Source organism: Gracilinanus agilis, chromosome 2, assembly GCF_016433145.1.
Source record: "Gracilinanus agilis isolate LMUSP501 chromosome 2, AgileGrace, whole genome shotgun sequence".
Taxonomy (NCBI): domain Eukaryota; kingdom Metazoa; phylum Chordata; class Mammalia; order Didelphimorphia; family Didelphidae; genus Gracilinanus; species Gracilinanus agilis.
The window spans coordinates 114,298,763-114,320,838 of record NC_058131.1 but is presented as its reverse complement, the minus strand read 5'-3'; the positions used below and the strand labels follow the sequence as shown (position 1 = coordinate 114,320,838).

Here is a 22,076-nt window from a genome sequence, read left to right as displayed (position 1 = left end):
TGAAGATGTTTTTAAGATTTTGTTAACTATGGTTTAGTACCAGATATTCCTATTTATAATCCTACCTTAGTTCATGCATTTCAAAATTTTCTAAGAATCAGGTTCATAGGCTACCAAAGATGGACTTATTGAAACAAAAAAGATGTAAAACACTTACTCTAAAGGCACATATCTCATTTAGGTCTAAAAATCCTTAAATTTAATATACTTTCACCCCTATGCTTAACTGATATACCAGGTGGGATTTTAGTTCCTGTTGTCCCAATTTAGGACATAGAAGTCCATAACAGCAGACTCTTAGTGCTTTAGGTAATGTTGAAGTTTTTCTGACTCTTACCCCCAGTAAGAACAACAATGGCAGTAGCATATTTCTACACACTTTAACCTTTTGTTTTCCCTTTCTATATGTGTATGATACAAGTATGTGTTTAGTGATAGAGGGTAATATGATTATTGGTTTGTGAAGTATATTAAAAAGCTCCTTTAATGTAGGTATAATTAGTTTCAACCTGATTGTGAGAAAACTTACCTGGTTGTAAGTATTCTCTAAATGAGATTTTTTTTAAATTACAGGATCTTTTAGGATTATGTGAACAGAAAAGAGGCAAAGATAATAAAGCTATTATTGCATCAAATATCATGTACATAGTAGGTCAATATCCAAGGTTTTTGAGAGCTCATTGGAAATTTTTGAAGACCGTGGTCAACAAGTTATTTGAATTCATGCATGGTAAAAAAAATTCTCATTCTGAATTTTTAAAATTTCTTTTTGTGAGAATAAAGCATGCTTAAATACTTTTATTGTCTTTATTTAGAAACTCACGATGGTGTCCAGGATATGGCCTGTGATACCTTCATAAAAATAGCACAAAAATGCCGCAGGCATTTTGTTCAGGTTCAGGTTGGAGAAGTAATGCCATTCATTGATGAAATTTTGAACAACATTAACACTATCATTTGTGATCTTCAGCCTCAGCAGGTATGTTTTGAGAGCTGGTCAAAACCAGCTTTTTTTTATAAAGCATCTCACTGATAATGGGAGAGAAATGGGACTACATAACAACAGTTGCTAGTTTAGGCAGTTGCTATGTTCGGTTGTGGTTCCTTTGATGAAATGGATCCCTGAAGCAAGCATTGTTCTGCTTTTCTAATGTTGAGATCTTTATAAGGATAGAACTTAAATATAAAAATTTGTATTGTAAACATAATTGTTTTTTAGCCTATGGGCGTGAGAAATTTTTGTGATATTCTAAAAATCTTTCAGTAACTGACTCCGGATTGGGGATATCTTGTGTATAAGTTACTATCTGCTTGGAAATGATCTAGCATGGATAGAAAATAAAAAATGTCTCCTAAAGAGGTTTTTTGTTTGTTTGTTTTTTAAACCCTTACCTTCCATCTTAGAATCAATACTGTGGTTGGTAGGCAAAAGAGCAGAAAAGGCTGAGCAATGGGGGGTTAAGTGACTTGCCCAGAGTCACACAGGAAGTGTCTGAGGCAAGATTTGAACCCAGGACCTTCCCTCTCTGGGCCTGGCTCTCAATCTACTGAATCACCCAGCTACTGCCCCCTAAAGAGGTTATTATTGTGGAACAAACTTAATGTGGATTGAGTAGGAAAACAATAATATGAAAAGCACCAAAAATTGGTGTTTAATTTCATTTTCCATACTAGGTTCACACGTTTTATGAAGCTGTTGGATACATGATTGGTGCACAAACTGATCAAACAGTGCAAGAACATTTGATAGAAAAATATATGCTACTTCCTAATCAGGTGTGGGACAGCATAATTCAGCAAGCCACAAAAGTAAGTGTTCTTTTTCATTTCCTTGATTAATTTCAGAAGAAACTTATCCTAATAAATTGTCAAGGATTCTTGAACTATCTATAGACAGAAAAAAATCCATCCTAAATAGTGTTCTTATGTGTGGTACATGAGAATTTTTTAAAATTGCATTATAGGTTCAATTAGAGCAGTTAACTTCATTTACCAGGTCAATGATTTTTGTCATACAGAAAATTATTTATTCCTCATTGTCATGGGGAAAATTCAAGTAAAAGTGCTCTTTATCAAAAATTATTTGAATTTCTCTAAAATGCTATTTGCCATTATTTATTTGTATTGATACCTGGACAGTGCTACAGAAATTCTTAGTGAAATCTACAGTGATGCAAATGAATTTTTCTGATTATCCACGCCAAAAAGAAAACATGGATGAAAAACATAATTGTCTAGATAATAAATAGTTTGCTGTGGTAATTGGTGAAGTAGTTGACCAAGAGACATTTAGCTTTGAAGAAACTAAAGGTTTTTAAGAGATTGAGAATGAGAAAGTGCATTACTACTGGATTGGGGAAATCTTATGTATAAGAAAAGTATGGAGAATAGAATATCATGTTGGGAATAAACAATAAGATGACAGGTTTGGCTGAAGAGTGTATGAATGAATGGAAGTAGCGTGAAAACTGAAAAGATTCTTTGGAAGTTGTAACACTGGAACCAGAAAAATTAAAATACCATTCCCTTAGGTTTACTTTTTAAACTTTGTTATAATTAGGGCATATGTGGCAAGTCTGCTACAATGATTTGTGTGCAAGAAGTTGTTCATAAAGGATATATTTTAACTATAAATGTTCATGGAGAAATGTGTTCTATTTGGGAAGACAATGTTTGATTTGGTACTACAGGGTTTTTTTTTGTTGTTGTTGTTGTTGTTTTAATGAGACATATTGGGTTGATTGGTTGGACCAAAATTAAGAATGAAATTTCAACATATTTTGATAGGATCAATTTTGATTTATAAGAAGTAAATACTAATACAAAAAACTTCTTAGCATTTTTTATTTGTAAGAATATATTCAAAAATATACACATACAATTAAATGTATACTATGTTCAGGACAAGGTTGCAGCTGGGCATTTAAAAATTCATTTTAAAGTCCAATTTTTGTTCGTATGGTAGTATTTTCACTAGGAATATCATTTTGTGCCTGGGCTTGATTTGGAACCTCTTATGATTGGAAAAAATCTCACTATGTACTGTTTTCTTTCCCATTAAACTTTAAATACTTATACTATATTAACATGTTAATGTTTTACATCATATATTTATGCCTGTTATATTTTCAATTTAGTACATTGACATAAGGATTTATATTTTAAAATGACAAACCAGTCCTATACTCTAGATCAGTGGTTCCCAAACTTTTTTGGCCTACTGCCCCCTTTCCAGAAAAAATATTACTTAGCCTCCTGGAAATTATTATTATTATTTTTTAAATTTTAATAGCAATTAATAGATAAGACAAATGCATCTGTGGCTATCACTGCTGCAGCACCTGCTGGGGGCAGTAGCACCCACTTTGGGAATCACTGCTCTAGATAATGAATTGAATTAAATTAGATTGTGAATGGCTTTTTTGTGACATATTTTTAGGATTGTCAGTATTAAAGACTGGGAATGTTGTATTATCCTGTACACAATAATATTTGTTTTTTGAATTAGGTACAGATGAAGAATATATAGTATTCTTTATTACATTTCTCTTACTACTAAAAATTTGTCTACAATGATACCCTATATATTTGTGCTACATTATTTTTGGTTTAGAGTATGTCAGATTGCTTAATCTTATCCAAATGGAATAATTTGTTTCTTATAGAATGTGGATATACTTAAGGATCCTGAAACAGTTAAGCAGCTTGGAAGTATTTTGAAAACAAATGTAAGAGCATGTAAAGCTGTTGGCCACCCCTTTGTAATTCAACTTGGACGGATTTATTTAGATATGCTTAATGTGTACAAGTGCCTCAGTGAAAATATTTCTGCAGCTATCCAGGCCAATGGTAAGTGCTTCTAAATTAATTTTTATTGGAGTAAGTAGAAAATATTTCTAGCATAAGTATATTTCCTTTTGCTTTGTGTACAAGATGGCCCAGATTAGTTCTTTTAGTTGTCTAAAAGAAGACTTATTTTCTGGAAATTAGAACAGTATGTTAATGTCCATTGTGCATGAAATAATATGGAAATTGAGGTTATATTTCTCCCTAGTCTTAAGCATATATTAAGAAACTTCCGGGGGGGGGGGTGTTTTGTCCTAGAAAAACCTATTTTTAAATGCTATCTAGTTCCTAGTAAAAGACATAGCTAAAAGCTGGTCGTATCTAATAACCAACTATGATGAGGTGATAGGCAAAGAATTGCTGAAGAGATCTAGACTTTTTATATTTGTGGGTTGGTTTTTTTTTTTGTTTTGTTTTGTTTTTTTAGGTGAAATGGTTACAAAACAACCCTTGATTAGAAGTATGCGAACAGTAAAAAGGGAAACTTTAAAATTAATATCTGGTTGGGTGAGCCGGTCTAATGATCCACAGATGGTAAGTAGGAATTTCATTTTGTTGTTATTCTCCTTAGGGAGTATCTGTAATACTCAACATTGTTATGAAGTTTAAGTGATATATGTATGTCACTCTGTGAATGTTAAATTGTACATTTGATAATTACAATTCTAAAAGGATTACAAGAAAAGACTCCCCTGAATCGTATAAATTTCATTAGAAAACTGAGTTCTTCAATGTTTGGAATGAATTTTTAAAATTCTTTTTAGTATAGTCAGAAAAAAATAGCCATGTGTTGACTCTGTCTAAAATAAATAGATGTATAATTATTTTGCACCTCTCTGTTTTATCATCTCTGGGTCAAGAGGTAAGAAAAACTTTCTTGTCCCTCTGGAATCATTTACTTTTTTTTTTTTTTCTTTACTAATTTGGATGTGAGGTGAAACTTCAAAGATATTTTATTAGAAGCATGGGAGAAGTTCTCAGCCAACCAGGGCACATAAAGGACCATTACAGATAAAATAATTGAAAGCCCTTAAGTTAAGAGAATTTACATGTAGCTGAAATTTGGAGGGAAACCATTTTTTGAGGATTATATTTTCTAAAATTATTTCTGAACTAAAACTTCCATTTTGAGGAAGGGAAGATGTTTAAAGAAGACAATTTGCCTGGAGAATCATTTCTAAACTTTTGAAACTTTGTTTCCTTAAAAAAGCAGCTTTAAATGTAGGATGAAATAGGCTTTTAGGGAGAATACAAATAAGGGTTTTTGAACCCATATCACATGGAGATTAGAATTAAAGTAGACTTGAGGATATTTAGGCAAGGCGGCGGGGTGGGGGGAGAGAAATTGCTCTTAAAATGTTTAAGAAGAAAGAGAATAGATTATTTTGAGGTTCCAGGTGGCAAAACTAGGACTATTAAGTTAGAGGGAAGATTTCTTTTATGTTTACGTGATTCATTTTCTTTCCCTCCCTTCTTCCAGAGCCAACAAGCAATTCCACTGGGTTGTACAAATGTTATCACTTGATAACCTATTTCCATATTATTCATTTTTGCTATAGAGCCATTTTTAAAAGCCTAAACCCCAAATCATATGACATACATGTCATAAGTGATGTCATATGTTTTGCTTTTGCATTTCTATTCCAATAATTCTTTCTCTCAATGTGGATAGCATTTTTTGTAAAAGGAAAGATTGCGTCTAAGAAATAATCTTTACATTTGTATTGGGTAGATGATTTCTAAACTCCACGCAGTTTATAATATTGGTTTTGTCAAGAATTGAAAATGTGTCTGTGGAACCATTAGTCTGGGTGATAATCTAGGCAAATTTTATTAAAATTATTACATTCAATGAGTTCTATGCTTACATGGAAATACTTTAAAAGCCTTATAAGTATATTAAACATGAATTGTTAAGATATCTCATTTAAATGGTCTGGATGGGTGGAGAAGTGTATGTGTATTTACAATTCTTTTTCAGTCATTTCTGACTTTGTGAATGAAACCATTTGGGTTTTCTTGGAAAAGATACTGGAATAGTTTTGCTATTTCCTTCTGAAGCTTATTTTGGTAGATGAGGAAACTAAGACAATTGTACTATACCACCCACATTCCTCATTATGTAAAATAGAAAGATTATATGGCTACTAATTCAAAAAGCACTTAGCAAATTGATTGTTTTGACTTGTTTTCAAAGGTAACTTATGCAAGGTTTTAAGTTGAGGGATCTAACACTTTCTTATAAATGATTTTTTTAATCAGCCAGATCTTTTATTCAACTAAGTTCTTATCTAGCATCACAAAGGAAATGCTGATATAGAGCAAGTTTACTGTTTGAGGGCAGGAAAGGTTTGAAGGAACTACAGGGAACCCTCCTAGTCTGGAGTAAGCTTGTCAGGGTGGGGTTCACTCAGAACTAAATCTGCTACCATACAGCCTTCCCCCCCCCCCAATTTTACAGATAACTTCTCTTACATTTTGTCCCTACACCTATAATTCATGATCATACTTGGTAAATAGATTTTTATCATAATTTTAAAATGATCATCCTAAGACTGCTGCATGTTTCTTGGTTATATGTTATATATGGTTATATAAGATTTGAATTAGAAAGTACCAACAAGATTTTATCACATTTAATGCAATAGAACTTTAAGAGGAATTCCTCTAGATTTTTTCTAAAATAATTAGGTTTGACTGCTGTAAAAATAGGGAATGATTCAGGAAATTCCCAGGATCAATGATGAAAATTTTGTTTTTCTTGTCTTTTAACAGGTAGCAGAAAATTTTGTTCCTCCTTTGTTAGATGCAGTTCTGATTGATTATCAGAGAAATGTTCCAGCTGCTAGAGAACCAGAAGTACTTAGTACTATGGCTATCATTGTCAACAAATTAGGGGGACACATAACAACTGAAATACCTCAGATATTTGATGCTGTTTTCGAATGCACATTAAATATGATAAATAAGGTATGCTACTTCTGTTTGCTAGATCTTGTTAGGGACAAAAACTTGTATAGGTATAACAGGTCCTATAAATGGGGAGCATTGACTTTGGTCCTTATTCTTTTGTCTGCATGTAGACTAAAGAAAGAGGTGTAACAAATCATTATTCCTTGGGAAAGTTGTTCATTGCATTGACTTGAACTCTCATGTTTTTTATATTTATCTTTAAAGTGATTGTGATTGTGATCATTCTGAATTCCTCACCAGATAGTTCTCAATAACATTATTTCAAGTATAGATACCAAGTAAATATTTATAGACTATAATTTTAGTCTTATCCCTCAGTCAACAAGTTTTCACTTTGTTTCCAGTTTTTTGTAAACTAAATAGCCTGTTATGAATACTTAGGTATAAATAGTGTTCTTTCTTACCAATTTTTTTGGAACATAGAGAGAGTTTTACTTAAAACATCTGTGGTCCCTTCTAACTCTAAATCATCTCCATACCACTGGATTGGTAGGTTATTCACAATTCTGAGAAAAACATTTACCATGCAGTTTTTTTCTTCTTCTCTTTTCTCCACATTTCCTAAAATTGTTAATTTGGAACATAACTCCAAACTGATTTCCATAATGGTTGGGCCATATGTATCAGTGGCCCCTGCCTTTTCACAAACCTATAGTTGACTGTTCTCTACTATTTGCTCAGAGTGAGCTCAAATCCCAATACTTGTTTTGATTTTTCTCCCTGATTTAGGATATTTAATGAGTACAAATAATTTGTTCTCCAGATAATTTTGTGCTTACAAGTGTGATGTTATGAAATATACACAGAAATAAGCCCTCAAACTGCTAATTTATAATGCGAGTATTATCATAGGATACTTGACACCTATATTGTATAAAAAGGTAGAATTCTTAAATATGGATTAGGCGTAGATGATATCTAGAAAACATTATGATGTCTTCTCTCTCATGAAGTATGAATAAGAATGGCATGTGAAAATGCAGCTATTTGGGGTTCTGTCCATTACTATGTTTTGTATTCTTTAAACTGTTGTTTGCCAAGGATCCTTTGGTGACCAGTGACCATACAAATGTTTCATAGTGACGTGCCAGCATTATCATTTGATCCTTCTTAACTAACATTTTTTTCCAACAAAGATAACTTCTATTAATTTAATGTGCTTGGTTTTTAGGAAATTTAGGAGACATACCTGCAATTTTTATTAATAAAGTATATTTGTTGATACATAAAGATTTCAAAATGGCATACTGTCATACATTACCAAATTGAGATCTGCTTAAGAATAATAGTATATTATATAATGTTCCTAGGAATTAACCAGGTGCTTTAGATCTTGGTTAATTTGGTCTCATGCACATAGCATAATTCCTGGCACAAGCCTCATGTTTTTCATTTACCCCCTTGACACTTCATTCTTTGTTCTTTAAAAAAGTTGTCCCCAAAACTGTTTGTATATAAATACTTGTAGAGGTGATAAATTAAACCCATTAGGTAATAGACCAGTGGCATCTAACCTTTTTTTTTTTTTTTTTTTTTTTTTAAATCTTTTATCTGTAGGACTTTGAAGAATATCCTGAACACAGAACAAACTTTTTCTTACTACTTCAGGCTGTAAATTCTCATTGTTTCCCAGCATTCCTGGCCATTCCACCTGCACAATTTAAGTTAGTTTTGGATTCCATTATCTGGGCTTTCAAGCATACTATGAGGAATGTTGCAGATACAGGTAAAGAATATATATATAAAGTCTCCCATACCCTCTCCAGGACTTTTTAATATTTACTCTGCTATCTTGAAGTGTTTATTACTCATGAACTCCAAGAGTAACAGGAGTCTTACTCTGTTTTTAACCCTTACCTTCCATCTTAGAATCAGTAAGTATCCAAAGTATTCCAAAGCAAAAAAGTGGTAAGGGCTAGGCAAGGATGGAGTTAAGAGACTTGCCCAGGGTCAAATGGCTAGGCAGTGTCTGGGCTCAAATTTGAATCCAGGACCTCCTGTAAAGGCCTGGCTCTACCCACTGGGCCATCTAACTGCCCCATAGGAATCTATCTTAATTTTACTCTGCCAGTTAGATCTCTAAATATGAGATTAGAGCAAACAGTATTCATTTAGTTTATAGAATATCAAAGAATTGATAAAATAAATGGAACCGCTTTATTACACTGTTTTCACTTTGAAAAGCAGATAAGCATGTGCTAACTTAAGTCTTGGCTATCTTCCATTCAGTGGTATATAGTACAGGGGAAGAATTGAACTGAAACTGAAATTCTAGCAAAAATTTATTTAAATTTAATTTTTAAATTCTCCCAATACCCTTCTTTCCACCCACCTCCCAAAAGAAATCCTGAAAAATGTATACAATCTTTCTAATTCATAACACTTATTAAATCCCACGTCTTTTAATACCGCTCTGCTTTTCTTTCCTTTTTAAATTTCCCTTCACATTTCTTGAGTACCTGTATGAAAAACATCTGTAAAATATTTCTATGCTTTAACCTTCACTAATAGCTGTATTAATCATACTTTTTGGTGTCACTTGGGTTGAAATTGTTCAAAAGGCAAATTTTAGTTGAAGAATTTTGTAATAGAAAGCATATTGAGTGATTCCAATAAAGTCATGTTAAATTATTTTTTTTTACATGGTTTGTTTTCAAAAACATAAGATTATTGAAAGAAGAGAATATAATGCATATGTAGTAGTTTGCCCTTTCAACATATCAATCAGTATTGTGTGTCTTCTGTATTATCATGAAGACTGATTATATTTTGTTCTATATATTTTAGGCCTACAGATACTTTTTACACTCTTGCAAAATGTTGCACAAGAAGAAACTGCTGCTCAGAGTTTCTATCAGACCTATTTCTGTGATATCCTTCAGCATATCTTTTCAGTTGTAACAGACACCTCACATACTGCTGGTAAGATTTTGAGAACATGAAAAGGGGTCAAGTTCTGAATTCTATAATAGATACCATCTATGATTTTAGCCTCTAAATATTGATAATTTTCATATTGTCTACAGGCTTAACGATGCATGCTTCAATTCTTGCATACATGTTTAATTTAGTAGAAGAAGGAAAAATAAGTACACCATTAAATCCCGGAAATCCAGTTAACAACCAAATGTTTATTCAGGAGTATGTGGCTAATCTTCTCAAATCTGCTTTCCCTCACTTGCAGGAGTAAGTATATATAGTCTTTTTAAAATTTGTGTTTTGAACACAATTTGTAGAAATGTTGATGATTTCATCAGTATTTTTACTTTTCAGTGCCCAAGTTAAACTGTTTGTAACAGGACTCTTCAGTTTAAATCAAGATATCCCTGCCTTCAAAGAACACCTTAGGGATTTCCTGGTACAGATAAAGGTATGTTACTCTGATTTTCTTGTGATACCAATTTCATTACTATGGAGTGTAGCCAGGAGGCAAAATCATTTTAGTTTCAAGAAATCATTTTATTTTTAATAGAAAAATTAATTAGATGTTAGATGGGTGTTTTTTGTTTTTAATGATATCTACCAAAGCAAAGTTACATGTGTCAGATATTATTCTCTATTTGGATCCTGTTTCTCAATTGAAGATTGGTCCCTCATTTTGAGTAGTTAGAAAGACAGGGAATCAGGATATGCCCTTGGATAAATTAGGAAGATTTTTATTCCATGCCAACCTGGGACCAGAAGTTTTTAAAAGGAGGCAGGTAGTAATAAAATGTGAAGAAATTTATTTCCTGTTTAATTTATATTACATTGAATTCTCCACACTGTTGCAATTGGCCAAAAAACTGAGCTATATAATTTTACATTAAAAGATCATGTTTCAATGGAAACTGGAAATTATCATTCGTATTCAGCTTAATAGGTTGCTTTTTCTCGTTTTTGTGTATGTATCTATAGGTTAAATTAAACTGTTCAAATTTATTGAAAAATCATAGGGGGAGTAATGTACCAGTGTACTCTTTGTATTCATTTAGGACTTTAAGCCATTATAGTCAAGATGAATGTCATTTAAAGGAAGGCAAGATGATTCAAATAAAGAAAACTTCCAGTCTGAAGTATTGAACCAAGGTCTTGAGTTATAATGATTGCATGTATTCTTCCTCTTAGGCATACTAAGAAAGCCACACAACAAACAGTGAAACAAGGTCTTCATCAAACAACAAAAGTTTCTACCTTAAAACTTCACAGTATATTAAAATTCATTAGCCGTTAAGGGCTATTATTCAGAAATTGAGATAATATTTTTTAAAATTCTAAGATTAAGTTTTAGTATTTTTAGTTTAATTATTTTAACAAAAGGAAAATTATAAAACACAAGTCATGACAATGTGTGGCCTTAAAAGTATCTTCATACATGGGTGGGATTTTTGTTTGTATCTTTAAAACCCTTACCTCCCATCTTACAAATCTATCCTATTTATTGGTTCCAAGGCAGGAGACTAGTAAAGGCCAAGTAACAGGAGTTAAGTGACTTGTTCAGGATCACACAGCTAGGAAGTGTTGGAGATTAGATTTGAACCCAGAATTTCCCATCTCAATAGCTCCTTATCCACTGAGCCACCTAGCTGCTCCCATACATGTGGTTTAACAACTCACAATTCTATTTGAATTTAATACTACTACTGTACACTAAATACTTAATTTTATATTGTTTTTCACATCACATAAGAGTTACCTGTAAGGGAGCTAAGAACATTCATGTTAAAATTTTATAGTGAAAAGACCATGTGGATATTATTGAACTTGGAGCCAGGCCAGGGAGAACTGAGTTTGAATCCTGGTACAGACAAAGTCCCTATGATCCTGGTCAAATCACTTAGCCTATTTTTATTTTCAAGTTTCTTCATCTGTAAAAATGGGAGTAATGATAAACTTATATAAATGCCTTCTCTGTTAGTGAATAGTATGATATAGTGCAAAAAATAGATTTTGGTGTATAGGAAACCAGATTTGAATACTGATTTTGCTCTATAGTATTAAGCACTATATAAATGTGATCATGGAAAGTTGCATCAATTGTCTGTACCTTGACTTCCTCTTCTACAAAAGGAAGAGGTTATATTGAATAATTCTACATCTAAATTGTTTTCAACTCATATTCTTGCTCATAAAAATCAGATTTTCATACTGCTAAGTAAAACATACTCTGAAAGAGAAAGGGAACATTTTATTTGCTTTTATTTGGGTGTTTTATGTTTAATAACTTTAAGGGTGCAATTTAAGACTTTTGGATACCTGTATATAAACTATTTCACTGTCTGAAAAATTATATTAATACCTCTTTCAAGGAGATGAAAATTTTTTTACTTAGCTTAATGTACTTTTAATTCTACTATCTCTTGTGGCAATTACTATCTCTAGAGGCAATGGTTAATCTATAAAACAAAAATTTCAACAGCCTAGCCTTTAGGATTTGCCATGCTGATTTAGCTGTGTTGAAGATAGTGGTTAGGCTTTCACTAGCCTGCAAAATTCATATGGGAAATACTGTTTAATTATGGCTTTACACTGGACAAACTTTTTAATGGTGGCATTCTCATTATATTAAAATTTGAGTATAATGTGTGAAATAAACATTTTAAATGACCCTTTTTACAGGAATTTGCAGGTGAAGATACATCTGACCTGTTTTTAGAAGAAAGAGAAACAGCCCTTCGACAGGCTCAGGAAGAGAAACATAAACTTCAGATGTCTGTCCCTGGCATCCTTAATCCACATGAAATTCCTGAAGAAATGTGCGATTAAAAATCAAAACAAGTTATGCTGTCTTTTTTCTGTACAGCTGCTTCGTTGTGGTAGAAGAAAACAGCATTTGGATATTTGTTGACCAAAATGATGCCAATTTGTAAATTAAAATGTCACCTAGTGGCCCTTTTTCTTATGTGTTTTTTGTATAAGAAATTTTCTGTGAAATATCCTTCCAATGTTAAGCTTTTGTTTTGGTCATCTTTATTTAGATTTGCATGAAGTTGAGAATTAAGGCATTTTAAAAAACAATATTACTTCATGCCCATTTTGTGGCTGGGATGGGGGGGAAGAAGCAAATTGAATTTGAAAAAAATATACTTGTAAATTCTATTGCAAAATTATACAATTTTTTCCTGTAACAAAACCAATTTTTAATTAGGGAGCATTTTCTTTCTAGCCTATATTTCAGTCTAGAAGAAAAGGTAATGAGTAAAACAATTGCGTTGTTAAAGGATTATTATAGTGCTGCATTGTCTTAAAAGGTAGCACAACTTGGACTGAATTGGATGGCTAGACTACATGTATTACAAGTCTGTATGGCAAGTTTGCAGCAAGATCATGTGCATATCATCCCATTGTAAAGCAACTTCAAAGAGTATGGGAACACAGTTAGTTATTTTTACACAGTTCTTTTTGTTTGTGTGTGTGTGCTGTCGCTTTGTCGACAACAGCTTTTTGTTTTCCTCAATGAGGAGTGTTGCTCATTTGTGAGCCTTCATTAACTCGAAGTGAAATGGTTAAAAATATTTATCCTGTTAGAATAGGCTGCATCTTTTTAACAACTCATTAAAAAACTCTGGCTTTTGAGATGACTTATACTAATTTACATTGTTTACCATGCTGTAGTGCTTTAAGAACACTACTTAAAAGCAAAATAAACTTGGTTTACATTTATTTTTCCTTTATTGACTCAAAATTATTGATGTATTATTGGAAGTGGTCATCTTTGTGTTGAGTCAAAACTTAAGGTAAAGAAAGTTTGGAAACTGGGACAAAAACAAAGCTGTACAATAGAAAGGAAAATGTAGCTTTTAAATCAATCTGTGTAATTGCAGAAACATTTTATATATCCAAATAGATTATCAACCTATTATAAAACACAAAATTTGATAGGTGTGTCCTTGTAGAGACCTTTCCCCTTTTTTTCTGTCAGATGGAAGTAAAGAAATAGAACTTGTCAACCAAAATTAACTTGGTAGAATTTCAGGAAAACTAGTTGTCTTTGTAAATGCATACATTAGTATCTTTAAAAAATTCATACCATTTAGTTTACCTTTAATATCTAGGGATTGCTTCCAACTGAATTCTATAATCTCATTGAAGAGGCGGTAGGGAGGTGAGGTAGACCTGAAAATTGGAGTTTGGGATGTGGGTGGGTCAGTGATTAGAAAGGACCGGGACTTGGGGAAAGAAAATCTTGGATAAAAGGGGTATAGGAAAGAATGGTTTAGTTCTGGGTTTTTCTCTGACAGAAATATAAAAGGTCTTTTAAAAAGAGAGACCCTATGCTCACAATCAACTTTTGCCTTGAGAACTTGATGTTGAGGGTGTGGTTTTGCTCTTTCAGAACCATAGTGCTCCAGGCTACCCACCTTCTTTGGGTGGGCAGCAAAAAAGATGTTTGTCAGAATTTGTCTTCTAGTGACCTGTGTTTTAACTTCAATCAACCAAAAAGTAGATGTAGTGTAATGTTTATATGCTTCATCTTAAAATATACTTAAAAGCTTTTTTGTAAGACAAATCACTTCATGTTAATGACGTGTAATTTTAAAGTTGTATTATAACTGACCATTTAAATAGAAAATTATTTAATGCCTTGTTAAAGCTATCACAATTTCTAGGTTGTGGCTAGAAAATCTCTGGAAAGCCTCAAAAATGGAGTTCAGTGCATCTGGTCAAAGTTCTGTGGCTATATAGGTGGTTGCAATATGTCAAGTTATCATGATGCCATAGTCTAGGCAATAAATACTCTTCATCCACTCAATTTTTCCTGTATGGATAGCTAGGCTGGCTACCATTTATATTTTGTTCCAAACTACATTAGGCATTTACCACCTTAGACTGAATCTTGCCTTGGGGCCAAAACAATTAAGCAAGAACCTGATAGAAAAAAAATTTGGATGTTGACAATATTGTCCTAGTCTCTTACCTCATCAATGAGACTTAGCTGTTTTCTACCTTAAGGGGTTTTTTCTGTTAACAGTTTGATTTCCTTTTAAGTGATGTCATAAATAATGCTCATGTAGATCTTGGATATCTGCTTGTTTTGCTCTGTATTCATGAGATGCATCTACCCATTTCTTAAGGAGAAAGGCACTCACTGTATCTGTTGGTAAAGAATACTGCCAAGTGAAGAAACTCCCTCTACCAATGCAGGGAAACACTTTTGCTGTAATTCAATCTAATTAGAGCAGCAGAAATTCTTAACTTTTGGTGGTGTAGACTTGGCAATTGGTGAAGCCTTAAATCCTTTCTCAGAATGTTTTTAAACTATTAAAATACATAGGACTACAAAGCAAGTAAATTATATTGAATTACAATTGTCAATGCCAACCCCTCCATTGGCTAAAGGACTTGCCCTAGGTCACAAAGTCTATGTCAGGAGGAGGATTTGGATCCAAGTCTGCCTGGCTCCAAAGCCGGCTTTTTGACTCCCATCATACTGGCTTCATAAGAATCCATTGGTTCATCCACTGAATTTAGCCACTTCCAATTCATGCACAACTTTTCTCCGGTTTTTGCGCTGTCACAGAGTGCTGCTATGAATATTTTTGGTACATGTTTGTGTCTGTGAGACTTAGGTTAAAACATATGTTTGGTTTAGTCATTTGGTATGATTCCAAACTGAAATCTCGAATAGTTGTACCACTTAGTTTTCCAGTAGTACATGGTTGTGCTGTCTTCTTCCCATGTCTGATGAGCTTTTGAGCTATTATGTATCTCATCTGGAGGCTCTGCAATGTTCTGGGGGGTGGGGGTGGGGCGGGAAGGGGTATGTGTGAAATCTACATGATGTAACTCGCAAAAAGCATCTGGGGGAACCTGACTAAGGATATCCTTTGATTTGCGTTTTGTGCTCAATCTTCATGATGGTTGCATATGCCATTGGTGAGGTTATGTCTTTGTTTTGTCCCACTCTTGATGTTATAATGACTAGCCTTTACCCGTGTTTTAATCTACTGAATCAAATTCAGTAGGTTTTTATTGTGCCCTGGTGTATGCTAATTTTAATACCTACAAAACTTGTTTTGCTGTTTTAAAAAGTGACCTATACAAAAAGTTCTTAAAACTTAAAGTTTTTCAAAATTTATTCATGATTAGGGGTGTATTCTAGAAATGCCCTAGGGAAAGGAGTAATGAATTTAAGTATTTATCAATACTTTATTGTGCAAACATGAATAAAAATATATAAGCAAGCATGGTGGGTACTCAGGCTAATAATTTGATTCTGATTATTGCAGAATAAGACAGCTTAGACTGAATCTATGCTAATGATACATTCATAGAAAAGTCTTGTATTTTCACAAGTATTTGGGAACAGTATCTACATTTGTTACCTGACAAATATTCTTAGCTTACGTTTTATGCCCTTATTTTTGCACAAGCACTAAGTTAAAAAAGCCACTTATAACATGGCATTAAGAACATTTAACAGTGAGTAACCAAAAAAAAAAAAAAAAACCAAAACACATGCTGCCATTTTAGGTCTCTGCTAATCTGATAGTTAAGTGAAGGACTCAGTTTTGGGAAGGTTGTATCATCTTTAAAGCAGAACAGCCAAAACCTCAAAATAATGTTACAGAAATGGCATGCAACAACAAACTGAGATTCATTGTGCTATAATTGTACAGCAGAATTCATAAAGTTTGACTTCTAATTTTAATAAATTTAAAATGGAATGAGTTTAGTAATCTAGCTCATTTGAAATAGCAATCTTTCAAAGTAATATCCTCTAGTACCAGCAGGTGGGGATGTTACTATTCAAAAGAACGGTTCGGTTCAAACAAGGCCCTGTTTTCTGGAGGTAGAATAATTAAAGGCCAGAGAGGATTCTGCCCACACTTTTTGAGTTGACTTTAAAATGCACCCAGGAGACTGAAGCATGTTTCTTATCTAGAAGTAAGGTGGTTCGATCTCTGCTTTGTTGGGGGTTGGGGGTTGGGGGGTCGGGAGCAGGGAGGATGGATTTTTTTTTTAATACAAAATAAGCTCCCAATTAACAGTATTTTGAATAGCAAGATTTGTATCCAGTTCTCAATAGCCTCAGATTACCCTTGTTAGGAAGTCTAGGCCAATCAAATACATTTCCAGAATAGTAACGACTCCTGGGCAGGTAAACATCTCTGAATCATTGGGCCCAGATTAAAGGGAAACCAGCAAAAGCAGAATAGAATTCTCGGGCCCCATATCACTTAATTTGCTGACAAGATTGATAATTTAGGTGAATTTGGATATGAGTATTTTGCTTAGCACCTATTATCTGAGAGTCAAAGACAACCAAAAAAATATTGCCTGGATAAATTTAAAAGCTATCAATTAAAATATCCTAGTACTTTAGGAATCAAGAATATAAAAATGAAAATATTGTATTAGTCACTTCCATAAAGATTTTTAAGAGAGAATGTGAGACAAAATTCAGGACCTTCAGATCAGGAAAAAATAAGGCATTCAAATACCAAGGTACTACATTCAGGATCACAACACTTGAGCAACTCAGTTACTGATTTAAAGGAGCTTGAATATTCAAAAGGGAGATGTTAAGATTATATTCAAGAATAGTTTACATGTCAGTCTTATTGGGAGGGAGGAAGGAAACAAAGGATTTTCAGAGTAAAGTAGTATCTGCAAGTATGGGGGTCAAAAGAATAGACAGTGATTAAAAATTGGAAAAGGCTATCAAGAGTATTTTTACATTGTACTAGGGGAAAAATGTCCCCGCAGAACACCAGTATTTTAAAGGGCCCTAGGATGAATTTGAACAACAGGGTCTAGGGATGTTTTTTTATATTAGAAAGGAAGGGTAAAGGTGTTCTCTAGGAAAAGATGAAAGGAGGAACAGAGCTGAAACTTAACACTACAAGAAGGAAAAAAAAAAAAAAACTGGATCCAGGGGTAAAAGAAGCCAGTATTACATGAATTGCACTTTCTTAAACAAGCTGAGACTTGGGTGTAGGAAAACCTGCAAACTCAACAAGGAAGCAAGTGTAATAGAGGGATAGTGAGGTTCAAGGAGGGTAAAAACAAGGATTAGTCAAGGAAAACATTGCTTTAGAGGGTAGATTAAAAATAAAATCTGTAATCAGAATCTTGGATAAGGAGAATAATGGAGAAAGTGGAATGGAAACAATGAGTACATTCTCATTACTTTGTAAAGAAGGGGCTTTTGGAAAAAGCATAAGATTAAAACAGGAAAAAACTAAGAACATGAATATTATGAATTCAAGTGTGGGGCATAGAGCAATAGATTAGTGAAGACTCCAACAGTGCTGTTTTTACAAGAAATACTTTTGAATAAAAGATTAGCAGTAAGGAGTTGAAGTAGGATTTTTAATACTACACATGAATTTTAAAAATGGAATAGTAGTCGGAATTTCATACAAAGTAATAGTAAAATAAATACAGTTAAAAGACACTATATTTAAATGCACCCTGGACAAAGAATATAACTGAATAGGACTGGATTTGTGATTTCATGGAATAGGGAACTCCCAGATATGACATTCCATTTCTACTCATGTAATTTGGCTCCTTTTAGTTCTTTGCAATGTAGAGTGAGTTGTAAGGAATTTCCTTGGGTGGAGAGGGATTAGGGCAGGTGAATGGCACTGTGGTTGTACCTAGAGTCAGCTGTGACCTCAGACATTGTGTGATACTGGGTAAATCATGTAACCCTCTTTGCCTCAGCTGTCTCATCTGCGGAATAGCAGGAAACTGAAACAATTTAACAAAATAGATTACTCGGTTTACTCAAGGCCTATATAGAAAGCATAATTATTAGGTTTTTGGGGGGAGAAGAATTAAAAAGTATTGGGGAAGAAAATAATCACGAAGAATTAGTGGATCAAAGAACATATCAAAACAACTAATCAACTAGCAACAATGGCAATGAGCAACATGCTAAAATGTTGAGATTCAGTTAAAGCAGTCAGTGCCAGAAAATTGATGTCTATAAACACTTATCAACCATAGAGAAAGAAAACATTAATGAATTGGACATGCAAGTAAAAAAACTTGAAAATCAACACAAAAAACAAATAGCAAAATGAGTGTCAAAAATCAGTTTTAACAAAATCAAAAGTAATGGGGGTTAGTGCTAGAAAATGTCTAAAGCCAAATTTGAACATCTTTCGGCCTGACTTTCAATACACCGAGCCACCTCACTGCCCCCAAATCTTTAAAGATTAGAATTAGACAAGTGGAAACTAATGAATTAATGAGACATCAAGAAACAATAAAACAAAGCCAAAAAAGGAGGAAATGTGAAATCTCATAGGAAAAACAATTGACCTGGAAAATAAATCTAAGAGAGATAGTTGGGTTTTTTTTTAATTTTTATTTTGAATATTTTCCCATAGTTACATGTTTCATGTTTTTCCCTCTCCCCCTTAGCCCCCCAAAACTCCCCTTAGCCAACACACAGTTCCACTGGGTTTTACATGTATCATTGATCAAGACCTAATTCCATATTTTTTTTTTCTGTTCTGTTTTTTCTTTTTTTAAACCCTTGACTTCTGTGTATTGGCTCCTAGGTGGAAGAGTGGTAAGGGTGGGCAATGGGAGTCAAATGACTTCCCCAGGGTCACATAGCTGGGAAGGGTCTGAGGCCAGATTTGAACCTAGGACCTCTTGTCTCTAGGCTTGGCTCTCAATCCACTGAGCTACCCAGCTGCCCCCTAATTCCATATTATTGATAGTTGGACTAGTGTTTTTGTTTAGTCTAAGAGAGATAGTTTTTAAGAATTACCAGACTACGTAAAAATGATCAAAGAAAGAGCCTCAATATCATATTAAAAGAAATTAACAAGGAAAATTGCCCCAGTATCTTAGATCCAGAGGGTAAAATGGAAATTAAAATGTACCAACAATTGCCACCTGAAAGAGCTCCCAAAATGAAAACTCCAAGGAATATTATAGTCAAATTCCAGAACTCTCAAGTTAAAGAGAAAATACTTCAATTAGCCAGGAAGAAATAATTCAAGTATAGAGTCACTATTAGGATTACATAAGATCTGGCAGCTTCCACATTAAAGGAACAAAGGACTTAAAATATGATACTCCAAAAGGCAAAGGAACTAGCATTACAACCAAGAATAACCTTCCCAGCAAAACTGAGTATAACTCATCAAAGGAAAAAATGAGTAAATAGACTTTAAAGCATTCTTTTTTTTTTTTTTTTTTGAAACCCTTAACTTCTGCGCATTGGCTCCTTGGTAGAAGAGTGGTAAGGGTGGACAATAGGGGTCAAGTGACTTGCCCAGGGTCACACAATTGGGAAGTGTCTGAGGCCGGATTTGAACCTAGGACCTCCGGTTTCTAGGCCTGACTCAATCCACTGAAGTACCCAGCTGCTCCCCTTTAAAGCATTCTTGATGAAAATCCCAGATCTGAATAGAAAATTTACATTCAAACATGCGCCTGGAGAGAAGCATAAAAAGGTAAACATGAAAGAGTAATCATAAAGGACTCAATAAAGTTAGTTTCCTATTCCTGTATGGAAAGATAAGATATATAATTAACTTTATCATTATCAGGGCTGTTTAAAGGAATTTAAATAGAGAGCATAAATATGATTTGATTATGTTGGAATGATCTCCAAAAAACTGAAGGAACAAAAAAGAGGGATACAAGGGGAGGAGCGAAAGGAGAGGCAAAATGGGGAAAATTTTCTCACATGAAAGACATGCACAAAGAAGAGCTTTTTGCAGTGGAGGAAAAATAGGATTGTGGGCAATGTTTGAATCTCACTTTCTTTGGAACTGATTCAAAGAGAGAAGAAGAAACACACACATAGAGTTGTGTATGGAAAAGTAATTTATCCAATAAGAAAATAGGAGGGCAATGGCATAAGAGAAAGTGGGGTGGGGAATGATAAAAGGGGATGATTAAAGGAGACAGTGGTTAGAAGCAAAAGAGACAAGGAGGAACAGGATAAAAAAGAAGAAGAAAATTGAATGGAGGGAAACACACAATTAGTAATCATAACTGAATGTGAATGAGATGAGCTCACCCATAAAACTAGAGCAGAGAGCAGAATGGATTGGAAACCAGAATCCAGCAATATGTTATTTACAAGAGACACACTTGAAACAGAAAAACAGTTAAAATAAAGGCCTGGGGCAGAATTTAATATGGTTCAACTGAACTAAAAAAAGGCAACACTAGCAATAATCTCAAACACAGCAAAAGAAAAAAATAGACCCAATTAAAAGGAATAATTGGAGAAACAACATTTTGCTAAAAGATACCATAGACAATGAAGTAATATCAAAAAGATTTATAGCCAGTTTATAGGATAAAGTTCTCATTGAGTCAAATGTATAAGAAGAATCATTCTCCAATTGACAAATGGTTAAAGGATAAAAACAGGCAATTTTCAGAAGGAAAAATAAAAACTAACTATAGCCATATGAAAAAAATGCTCAGAAACTCTGATGTACCACCTATCAGAAATGCCAAAATTGGGACACTAATGCATTGCTGGTGGAATATTGAACTGATCCAACCATTCTGGAGGGCAATTTGGAGCTACACCCAAAGGGTTATAAAAGAATGTATACCTTTTTATCCAGTAATATCACTACTAGGTCTGTTTCCTGTTATCTAGAAGTGAGGTAATCTATGCAGGTCTCAAGGCAATTTGGGTAGTGAGGAGGAATAAAGGGGAAATAGATGATTTTAAGGTGATTGGAGGAGGAATGAAGGTAAGAGAAGGTAGTAGGGAGATAAGGAAAATAGAGTATGCAAGAGGGCAGCTCAAACAGGTTTATTCACTAAGGCTTGATACAGAGGATACATGGAGGAAATAGGCAGGGAAGGTATCCCGACAATATAAAAGGAGTTTGGGCTAGTCAGAAATGTTTAGGTTTGGCTGGAGGATTTTCTCTTGTTAGTTTCTAAAGTCCCTTGAAGAAGGAGTCGAAAGATCTTTTCCCTGCCAGTGAAACTGATGGCTGCAGGAAATCTCAGATAAGGACTTCCTGCCAAGATGGATGCCCACAGTTCCCTCAAGAAATAAAAAGAAAATGATTCCTTCCCTCTTTAGCCTTTGCCTTAATCTTTGATACAATGATTCACCAGAAGCTTTGAGTAGGCAACAAAGGGGATTTATTAATGTCAGGTTAATGAGAGGGAAAGAGGTTCAGGTTTTTTCTAACTGCTGCTAGGGAGAGGGCTGATGGTGGGGGATAGGTCACAGGAGAGGTTTAGACTGAGAGCCTGTTCTCCTAGTCAGGAAGATTTGACTGCCCTAAAGTAAAGTATCAAATCACTAAACTAGGGGTGATTTATTT

General features: G+C 33.8%; 1 protein-coding gene across 1 annotated transcript in view; it reads left to right on the top strand.

Annotated features, from left to right (window-relative positions):
• Nucleotides 1-12,687, top strand: part of XPO1 (exportin 1) — a 69,296-nt gene extending 56,609 nt beyond the window's left edge. The window contains exons 15-25 of the mRNA XM_044663366.1: nt 574-730; nt 816-979; nt 1,675-1,809; nt 3,666-3,849; nt 4,274-4,380; nt 6,622-6,816; nt 8,377-8,545; nt 9,607-9,741; nt 9,846-10,005; nt 10,093-10,189; nt 12,418-12,687. Coding sequence (XP_044519301.1) covers nt 574-730; nt 816-979; nt 1,675-1,809; nt 3,666-3,849; nt 4,274-4,380; nt 6,622-6,816; nt 8,377-8,545; nt 9,607-9,741; nt 9,846-10,005; nt 10,093-10,189; nt 12,418-12,564 — 1,650 coding nt within the window. The 3' untranslated portion in view covers nt 12,565-12,687. The remainder of the gene's footprint in view (nt 1-573; nt 731-815; nt 980-1,674; nt 1,810-3,665; nt 3,850-4,273; nt 4,381-6,621; nt 6,817-8,376; nt 8,546-9,606; nt 9,742-9,845; nt 10,006-10,092; nt 10,190-12,417) is intronic.
• Nucleotides 12,688-22,076: the final 9,389 nt, after the last annotated feature.